This window comes from Salvia miltiorrhiza, chromosome 4 (genome assembly GCF_028751815.1).
Source record: "Salvia miltiorrhiza cultivar Shanhuang (shh) chromosome 4, IMPLAD_Smil_shh, whole genome shotgun sequence".
Lineage (NCBI taxonomy): Eukaryota > Viridiplantae > Streptophyta > Magnoliopsida > Lamiales > Lamiaceae > Salvia > Salvia miltiorrhiza.
In genome coordinates, this window is record NC_080390.1 from 18,274,999 (window position 1) to 18,286,020 (window position 11,022).

General features: G+C 40.2%; 1 protein-coding gene across 2 annotated transcripts; it reads left to right on the plus strand.

Moving 5' to 3' along the window:
- The first annotated feature begins 205 nt into the window (after positions 1 to 205).
- LOC131023723 (protein STICHEL-like) lies at positions 206 to 6,068 on the plus strand. Of its 2 annotated transcripts, XM_057953285.1 has the most exons (7): positions 206 to 631; positions 702 to 2,559; positions 2,809 to 3,028; positions 3,563 to 4,081; positions 4,425 to 5,037; positions 5,597 to 5,678; positions 5,772 to 6,068. In XM_057953285.1, the coding sequence occupies exons 2-7, from the start codon at positions 1,021 to 1,023 to the stop codon at positions 5,859 to 5,861; spliced, it is 3,063 nt and encodes a 1,020-aa protein (XP_057809268.1). In that variant the 5' UTR covers positions 206 to 631; positions 702 to 1,020; the 3' UTR covers positions 5,862 to 6,068. The 2 variants fall into 2 exon arrangements, with proteins under 2 accessions (XP_057809268.1, XP_057809267.1); XM_057953284.1 differs by having other exon boundaries at positions 206 to 2,559.
- Positions 6,069 to 11,022: the final 4,954 nt, after the last annotated feature.

Here is an 11,022-nt window from a genome sequence, read left to right on the forward strand (position 1 = left end):
ACTATATTTTTTAAATATTTCATATCAACGGTAACATACATGATACCTAGTGTGCAATTTATTTACTCTCCATTAATACACATTCACAAATCGGCACATTTAATGCGAAATTCTACTATAAATGCAACAAATAAGGTATGTGATTCAGTAGTTCAGTGAACATTGCAACGTGCGATTGACACAAGAACCCAAAAAAGCCAAAAAAAATAAAATCAGACAGAAACGGAAAAATCTGTCACTCTTAACAACAGAATCTTTGGAGCCTGTGTGGCGGGCCATCAAATGCTCTTTCTCTTCAAGGGAGGGAAGAAAAAGAGGTCTCACCATTTCAATTCTTCTGCTCGATTTCAACCAACACAACAGAAAAGGGGAAGTCTATAATTCTTTCCTTGCCCCCATATATTGGCCATTATCTGCACTGCAGCAACCATTTCTAAACTTTCCCATCACACATTCTGAATGAAGTTTTTTGTGTGTTGTTGAATTAGTCCGGCTGCGATGGCGGGTGGTGGTCGCAGTCCTAACAACCTGCATTGGAAGAAAGAGTTGACGCAAATCCGCAAGGCTGCGACTGCTAGAGTGCTGAGGGACCCTGGGACCTCCTCATCCACCAAGAATGGCCGCGCTCAAGGTAACGTGTCTGGTTCTTCCTCTCACCACATTTTGCAAATAGGAACTAATAATACCTCTAAAAATGCTAGTGAGAGGGAAAAGGGGAGAGTGTATTTGTGTAATTGGAAGAATCAGAAATCTGAGAGTGAAAGGAGTAAACAGATTGGTGATGATGATGTTGAGGGGTCTTCTTCTACTCAAGAGGGGAGCTTCCAAGTCGGTAGCTTCAACACTGTGAGGAATGAAGGTGGACATGATTCCAAGAGTGATGGATATCAGAGTGATAGGTTTACTGCATCATTTTTCAGATGCATAGAGTCGAGTTTTACGCCGTCTATTAGGCGCATCAGGAAGAAGAAATCAAAGAGGTCTAATTATTCTAGTCCTAGTTCAGGGCAAAGATTGCAAATGAGGATGCTATTGAGTAGATACACGAAAAATGCAATGGATGATTCGCCCAGTGTTGGGTTGGGGAGGGAGGATTTACTGAGTTTGATTGATCAGTCTTATGAAAATGGAGATTATTGCAATTCTGAGGATTTAGGGAGAGATTCTGCAGTCTCACATTTGCTTGCTAGACTCAAGAATAGTAAGGGTTGGTCTTGTCCTCCTGTGAAGATGGTGAGGGGTCGTAGGAAAGAGGATGATTCTGTTTCATTTAGCACACAAGCCTTGTCGACACGCTCTTATAATAGATATGCAATCAGGAATGCTAGTACGGTTGAGTCTTGGGACGCCACAACCGGATCATTGAACGATGGGGATGATGGGGTGGATGATCAGTTGGACTTTCCTGGGCAGCAAGGATGTGGAATTCCTTGTTACTGGTCTAGAAGGTCGACTCCTAGGTCTAGAAACGGGAGTTCCTGCTCTCCGTCTCTTTCTGATGCTCTGAGAAGAAGAGGGAGCAGCTTGTTTTGTGGAAGCCAGACCATGTCTCAGAGAAGGCATCACCGTGTGTCTTTGGGTTCCAACAAGAAGAGACTCGGCTCTAAGATAGCAGCAGCTCAAGGCCTTGTTCCTCTTCTTGGCAACAGTGCTGATGGCCTTAGTGGATCATCTGTGAGAAGCAGGGACAGTGATGATGAGCTCTCAGCAAAACTAGTTGAACTTGATTTGGAAGGCTTGAGCCGTCTGGTTAGAAGGAGGCAGTCTTCAAGTTGTACGAGTCTAGAAGGGCTAGAGTTAGTACCTTTGAATGGGGAAGTACATAAAGAAGGTTCTGAAAATATCAAAAGCCTGAGCCATAAATATAGGCCAATATGTTTTACGGATTTAATCGGGCAGAGTATAGCTGTTCAATCTCTTATGAATGCAGTTTTGAGAGGGAGGATTGCCTCCGTTTATCTATTCCAAGGCCCTCGTGGAGTTGGAAAGACATCAATGGCTAGGATTTTTGCTGCTGCTTTGAATTGCCTTGCCACTGAAGAACGTAAGCCATGTGGCGTCTGCAGGGAATGTGCTGATTTCTCATCTGGAAAGAGCAGATTTATTGAAGAAGTTGATGGCTCCAAGAAGAAAGGAATCGATGGACTGAAAAATGTCTTGAGAAACATATCAGTGGTTCATCCTCTGCGACTTCCACATTACAAAGTTATTGTCATTGACCATTGTCATTTACTGCCCTCAAAAGCATGGCTGTTGTTTCTTCGAGTTCTTGAAAAACCATTGCCGTTCACTGTTTTCATACTTGTAACAACTGATATCGACAATGTGCCACGAGCTATATTGACCCGGTGTCAGAAGCACATTCTCAACAAAATTGGCAATGGCGATATTGTTACTCGACTAAGGAAGATCTCCATTGATGAAAATCTAGATGTTGAATCAAATGCATTAGAGCTGATTGCTTCGAATGCAGATGGTTCTCTACGTGATGCTGAAATCATGCTGGACCAGTTGAGTTTATTTGGGAAGCAAATTACTAAGTCCTTGGTGAATGAGCTGGTGAGTTTAAGCTAATCTTTTCCCAAGTCTATTTAATCTATGTTGACTGATCCAGTTAGTTTTTCCATTATATGACTTGCATCCAAATGAATAAATCTATTACATTTTTCTTTCTTATTAATTAAGTCAAGAAATAAGTTTTTGATCTGCATGCTTAACAGAAAAGTTAACGTGCATGTCGCACCATTTGCAGTCAAGTTGAATAATCTATCGAATAATGCTAAATTGCATGTGACTTTTCTTGTAAAGATGGGGGTTGTCTCTGAGGATAAACTACTGGAACTTTTGGAATTAGCCATGTCATCAAATGCTACCGAAACTGTAAGAAAATCCAGAGAAATGATGGATTCAGGTGTCGATCCACTAGTTCTAATATCTCAGTTGGTTACTCTTATTGTGGATATTATTGCTGGAACTCACCTGAGTGTTGATGCAAAGCACGTTGATTCATTCTTTGGTGGGAAAACTTGTAAGTCGATCTCTGTTTATTCTTTTCTGTTGCTCTCTTTTTGCTTTCATCTTAGCTGCAAATAATCTGTATTGAGCTCTACTTTCTAAGATCTTCAAAGTTTACTGATGGGTATTTAGTGATATCATCTGTATGGGTTGATCGAACATAACAATATCACCTTCACCACTCAAGTTAGGCTTTTGGGGATAATTTTTTCAAAGATATGCTCGTCTTTCCAATTAACTTAATTCCAACTATTTCATTTTCGACTTACATAATTGGATTGTATAAACTAAAAAGGACTTCAAATAAATGATGTTGACCTTTGTATTGCAATAATGTTGCCTATAAATGCATTTTGTTCTGTTCACTGTAACTCTCCAACCTGATGGCTTCAGTGTGAGATTTTGCATTTGTATTTTGTATGATACATGAAAATCTTTTGTTCCTGTAGGTTTGATCCTAAGATATATGTAAGAGGGATTTGAGTTTTTCGTCCCCTTTTAAATGTTCTGATACACTAATAACATTTTCAACTATTAAATGTTTCAGTGACCGAAAGAGAATTACACAGATTGAAACATGCATTAACACTACTATCAGAGGCAGAAAAGCATCTAAGAGTTTCGAGTGAACGATCAACCTGGTTCACAGCAACTCTATTACAATTAGGTTCTATGTCTTCTCCAAATCAAACTCAGTCCACAAGTAGTCGAGGGCAGAAATCCAAGGCAACTGAAGAGGACTGCGTAAGTATGCCTGGAGAAGCGACTGCTGAACAATTTGCACCTGAAAAGTCTGCTTCTCCCATATCCTTTATATTTGCTGATCATTGCAATTCTACAAGCAAACTCGGACCAACTCAACACACCAATCAGAGTCAATTTAACGATGGTAAAAGTTGGACGGCGTCACATGATGATTGTCCAAGCAGGAGAACCACTTTGACGTGCGTGGATTCAGAGATGTTGACTAGCATCTGGCTACTATGTATCGAGAAATGTCATTCTAAGACACTGAGGCTACTTCTTCATTCATATGGGAAGCTCGTTTCAATATCGGAAACGAAAGGTAAATTCCCTTTTAGAAGAATGGACTGCTTTCCCTTTTCTCCGTTCCTTAGATTTATAGACCAACTCTTAAAAATTAGCACATTTTATCTGTGTGTGCGTTTATCCATACAGCTGCATTTACAGTGTTTATCTGATTGAGAATACTAATCTTTTTGGTTAGAATTGAATTTTGCATCACTTTATGTGTCACTGACACTTGAATGAGCCACACTCTTTTATATATTTATAATTTGTTATGTTATAGATTACTAGATATGGTCAAGCAACAATACCATTCATCACCAATATCATAGGGTCGCGGTTTTTAAATACCTTTCTGATGAGTTTTAAACTTTATACAGGTGGTTTTATTGCTCACATTGCATTTGAGGATAGTGATATCAAAACCAGAGCACAAGGCTTTCTTAGCAGCATCACTAACTCATTTGAAGTTGTTTTACGATGCAATGTGGAGGTTAAGATAAGTCTGCTACGGGATTCTTTGGATCATAAGCTGACAAACGAGATTCTAATAAACAGGGAAAACAAGTCAACACGCTCAAATGCTACAGGAGATAACTCTGATCTTGATTTGCGTCTAGATCTTTTGAAGGTATCAAGAGAAAGCTTTGAAAGTATGGAAGATAGCAAGTCAGATATTCCTTTGCAGAGAACTGAATCCATCATCCACGAGCAAAGATCAAAAACTGCCTCGTTGCAAGCATCGGACAAAGGAACGCCTCAATCAACGAGCAATATGAGACCTGAAAGGAATCAAGTTCTGCCACAGGATGGAATGGATGTACCCTTGCAGCACTGGGGAGATAAGTTGAATCACGAAATGAAAACACTGAAAATGAACAACGAAGTGGCACCTCAGAAGGAACAGGTTGTTAAGAACATTGATCACTGTCCGATTTCCCCGAGCTTGCTCCATGATAGCACTTTTGCCAGCAGTTCCAGCAAAGATAACAAGTAAGAATTAAGATAATGCTATACTCTTGAACTTCTTACACATTAACGTTTTTTCATTTCCTCCATGTCGAGGACCGAATGAATGCTATCACTTCTTTTTCTTGGAGATTTCTTGAGTTCTTGAAGGTCGCATGCTCGATGTGTTTAGCCTGCTATGGTTTTCGTTTACATATGCTAGAAGTCACTAGAATTGAATGTTGCACGCGAAACAAATTTTGATCACTGTGGAGTATGGATCAATATAGAGATAACAATGGTAATATTAGACAGAGATAAGTTGATTTACTAATGTTAGTTTGAGCTAGCTGCTCTAAACATCAATTTCGGTCTAGATACTAAATTCATTAAATAGAAAACAGAAAATGCAGTAGAAATCAAGTTCGCTGAACAACAGCAATCATGGCATCAATTAATTGATGATCTTCTGACTAGACTAGAATTCTGTAGAATTGGATCGACTTGTGACGACTGTTCTTGTTTTCCTATGTAACATAAAGTCGAAAGAGCAAGAGAAGAGTTGTTCTTGTTCTATCATTTGTGCTGATCTTTCCTTGTACAGAGGCTACGAATCTGGATCAGGAGGCGGAGGTTGCAGTGGGATGTTCTGTTGGAATAACCGAAGACCACACACAAGGGGGAAGGTATGCTGATTCATATTCAAGTTTGATTGATTGGAAACAACAATTGCAAGATACACATGGTTAACACTCATTATCCATACTTTCCTTCTCCAGGCTAAAAAAGGCACCTCGGCTCAACGAGGGCGATTCTCTTTATTAGGAGAGTGTGCGAAATCGAGAACAGGCAACAGAAACAGTAGATAAGATAAAAGGAAGTTGGAATTTCATGCAACCCTTTAATGTTTCACAGCAATTATCATTTTTGTGTTTATAGGATTATGTGATCCTAGCCTTCTATATTCTGAAAAAACATGGAGGCTGATGATGTAAAGTTGTTACAACTGGCCTAAGTTTGGCTTCACCCAATTTTGTGGTGGAATTATTACAAAGCTATTGGGGAGATTTTCTTTCAGCTATTAGAAGACATAGCCTTGCTGGTTTACATATGATTAATCTTCAAGCTAGTGAGGGCTGATACAGGTTGCAATGAAGGAACATTTAGTTAATTGTTTTATTTCTTAATTTACATGTTCTGTAATATCATGAGGATGTATAAATGGTTTCCAAATACTGAATATATCTTCTTGTAAAGTTCCAAAAATTGAATATATCTTATGCATCTGATCTTTGTGAGGCCTCACCTTATTCTCTTGTCCCCCAATTTAAGAGTGGTATTTTATGGATTTTTGAAAATATGAAAAAAAAAAAAAAAAAAATCCGAGTCCAAGAGAATCAATCCCGTCTAGTAGGTCTTACTCATAGATGTTATATTAAAACTTTTGTTATGTGCAACATGCTCTCAAAGTGTAGCTTCGCACAAAACCGGGTGTGTTAGGAATGATGTTGGAATAGAAATAACGACATAGGGTAACAAGAGCTAAAATTGAAAACAATGAACATAAGAACGCACAGAATAGGGAGAAAACCCTAGCTTCAATATTAAAAATCTTCCAATGTTTAATATGTAAACAAGACTCTTATTTAAAGCATAACATAATGGGCTAAGCCCAAAACTCAAATACTAAACTTAATACTCACTTAAAAGTAGAATAAATAAGACAAATGAGCAAATCATAAATCACTTCTTCGCTGCAGCCGCAAGGAAAGATAATGCAGCTTCATCTACATCATTATCACTCGGGTCAAAACAATTCGAATCAGTTGGAGTTTCATCTTCAGAAGAACTGTTGCGGACGTAAGGCACCAAATGTTTGACATTGAAAACACCCTGAGCAACGAACATGGCTCGGCAAGCGTAGTCTATAAGCATTCGGATTGATCTTCTCTAAAACTTCCAAGGGGCCAATCTTACGTGTAATACCCGTCATTTTTATTCCTTATTTAATTATCTATTAGAGCGTGTAGTTATTTATTGGGATAATTGCGTATAATATCACAACCTTTAGCTTAAATCCATTTTGCCAACGAGATTTGAAAAATCCAATTTTTATCACAGCCTTTGATAGTTGTTCAATTTCCCCACTACCCAATTTCTTGAAAATTTGGAAACTACCCCATTTTAGAAATAATTACACAAAACCCCACTTTTGAGGCTTTTTGTATAGAAAAGGACAGTGTATTCAAAATCTTATGAAATACCCATTTAATATGTTTCCTTTTAATCATAAATCAAATTGACCTCACGCTCTCGCCTAAAATGGTATTAGAGCGGGTTTTTATTGAGGAATTATATTATATTTAATTTATTTTATAATTAGGGGTGGCAAGATAGGGTTCGGGTATCGGGTACCCAATTACCCGACCCGTAAAAATCGGGTATCGGGTACCCTATACCCGAAAAATTAGGGATCGGGTATTTAGGGTCTAAAAAAATCGGGTATCGGGTATACCCGATCGGGTATCGGGTATACCCAAAATACCCGAATATTTAATTAAGTGTATTTTAAATTCGCCCAAATTCCCAGAATCCCAAATTCGAATATAGTCCCTAATTCCCAATTTCCCATAATCCCAAATTCGCCCAAATTCCCATTTTCCCTTCATTTCCCAAATTCCCTTCGTCTTCGTGACTCGTGAGTCTCAGAGTCTCCGCCTCCCGCCCTGCTGTTCCAGGATCTCCGGCCTCCCACCCAGCGCCCCTCGCCCGCCCGCCCGTCGTTGCCGTTTCCGCGACGGCGCAACCCTCGCCAGTCGCCCCCAGATCCGAGACGGCAAGACTTCGCGAGTCGTTCCCGTCGTTCCGCCGCCGCCTAGGACTTCGCCCCGCAGCAGTCGCACCGCCTCCGAGCTCCAACAGCCGCTGCTTCTTCTTCTTCCTCTTTTTTTTTTAAATAAACAGATATGCTTTTTTGTTTATCTTGGTTTGAGAATTGAGCAAAAAAAATGAAATTATGTACAGATTTGAAAGTTGCTACTTTGATCGGGTAATTTAGGGTACCTGAATACCCGACTCGGGGTATTCGGGTACCCGATTAAAAATCGGGTTCGGGTTCGGGATTCAATTTTTCTCCTTATTCGGGACCGGGTACCCGATTTTTTCGGGTAGGGTACCCGATCCCGACCCGATTCCCAGCCCTATTTATAATTAACCTATGTGGGAGGAGACTCCATTAAAAATTTATGGATCCGGATGAGTGTCCGAGATGTATTATGTACAGTAAGTAATTCTCTCCAAAATTTGGAGAGAGAAACTACTCGTTTAATAGACGAGCTCAACTGGAACAATCGAGCCCTCGTAACAAATATTCGGCGAGGAGAAGATGTTGAGATTATTCGTGATATTATCACGGGTATTCAATCCTACCATGAACACCTTATAGGGATCGTCGAGATCAGAACGACGATTGAACGAGCAAGAGATGACGCCCGTCAGTCCCACGACTAATGGAGCAGAAGGACAAAGCTGGAATAGCCTATCCAGCCTATCAAACGATCGAGCCCACTTGATGCATGGTCCAAAGACCCAACGTATCCACACTACCACTTGATGCAGCACCCAAGGAACTACAACCGGATGACATAATTCGAATCGTGAAAGGGAAAATTCATGAATAACCCTGAACGAATCGGATTAAAGGATCTACAAGAGTTAGCAGAATCATTTGCTAACCTAAATATGGTTGATCTAAAGATGAACCATGGAGGTGAGGTGCCCAAAGCAGAACACCCACAAGAGGAATCATCTAGGAAAGGTGCAGCTCGGGAAGAATCGAGTCAGTATCAACGAACCAAAAGATGCCGGCCCATGATGCAGGACACTCCTGTAGGGAAGGCCACACTTAAACCAATCCACCCATATGGATTGATTCTCAACCTCGATGAAGCCAGCTTTAAAGATTGGGAAGTTCTCATCGATGACTGGGCTTCAGCTATGAAGGTCGTGATTGCCACGATAGAATATGATAGAAATGAATTTATCAAAATCTTCGAGGCAAGTTTTGCTGGAATGGCAAAACAATTTTGGGATAAGGCATCAACAGAGGCTAAGAACGAGTTGTTTACTAAAGAATCAGCTCTGGAGATCCTTGAAAATGCCGCCCACCAGATTAAAATCCATTTTCTTGGAATGAGTTTCTTTGAAGCATCAGCAGAAGAGAAACGCAAAAAATATCGACAAGCACTTTACAATCTAAGATTGGTAGTGTTGGAGCCAAAAGCTCTTGATGAATTTTTGCGCCTGTATGCCCTATATGTCCATATGGGGTTAGTTGATGATCAGACAGCCAGGGACCTCTTTTTCACAAAGTTTCCGAGTCCATGGAGAGAAATGCTCATCAACGAGTATGTATCACCAGGAGAATATCCACTTGATAGTGCATAAAGAAGGATGTCATATGTTCACAAGAAGCTGTCCAAATGGTGCCAGAAGGCTGCGGACCAGAGAAATCTCAAGAAATTGAGGAGGCTCAATAAAGAATCTCCATTGATGTGCAACAACCTTGACCTTCCAACAGAGATTGGAGCCAAGTTGCTGTATCAACAAAGGAGAAAGAAGAAACATAGGTATCAACCCTATGAAAGAAAACTAAGAACCAGGCGGAAACCAAGAACTATGTGGACCAGACAGAAAGCTCGTTCTTATAAATCAGGTCAACGGAGCAGACCATCGAGGAGCCGGTTTTCATCTCAAAAGCAAATCCCGACAAGGAAAACTTTTAGGAAAGTTTCAAAGAGTGCAACTGTTGGACGTGCGGTGCAAAAGGGCATATTTCTATCAATTTCCCGGACAACGAGAAAAGAGGGATAAGGAAATTCGAATCCACTCCGGATATCGAAGACGCCCTCTACAACCAAGAATTGATACCGGTATATCAGTTCGAAGATATATCCTCCGATGAGAGTATATACGAGCAAGAAGAAGTCTTTAGCTCTGAAGATTCGGATATGACTGATGGATCATCAGGAGACGAGTCAGACTAAAGAGGACAAGGTTATCCACTTTCAAAAGGAGGATCAAGAAGGATTTACCAGCCATTTCCTGATTCCACAAGAAAAGGTGGTGGAAAAACTCGTGACAAAACTCAAGAACAAAACCATGGATATACAAACATTTCAAGGGTTTTCAAGAGGAAGATTGGATCAAGTTATACAAAGCTTGAGTCGATTCAAAAGGAAGCATCATGTCTTCTTCGGCACCACGAGTCGAGAGTTGGCACTTCCAATCGAGATAACAAACAACCAAGTAGAGATCTAATTAATTCCAACCGAAGATGTGCGGAGGGATCTCTAAAAAATGAAGCCAGAAGTCGCTAGAACGATGAAATGGATTCATATTGGAGCACTTCAGTTAGTAATCAAGTCCACACTTTCACCAGGGACAGATACACCAATTGATGTTGCAATTTGCGACAAGAGGATTATAAATTTGAGAGATGCCGTGCTGGGCCTTCTCAGGAAATCTCTACACCAAGAAGATTGTAACCGAATTCTATCAACAGATCGCTTATAATCTTTAGGATTCATCCTTCAGTCGAGCCCTAACACTCTACCAAGACTACAAGAGGAAGGATCTATTAACGGGAGGAAATAGGCCATACTCGATTACATATCAAGTATCGTATGCCCTATCAAATTCCCATCACACGGATTTATTTCTGGGAAAGAATTTTATTGAGGTTCCAGAAATATTCAAAGAAGTAGCTAAGGCAGTAAGCCTTGACTGAGTAGAAATTTCCATAATAAGGGAAATTGACATCCAAGTTGGAGATAAGCAGGTGCTGAAACATAATCAAAGTCTCAGATTGGGAGCACCGAGGCTATCATTCCAAGGAGATAGGCTGACCTCAAGGCCTTTAGAAAGAAGTTTCTCTCATTCCTACGAGAGAAAGGCAATCCAGGAAACACTAGCTCAAGGCATAAGAGTAAAACTCAAATGCCCCGAAGGATGGAGAAGTGTTTCCACAAG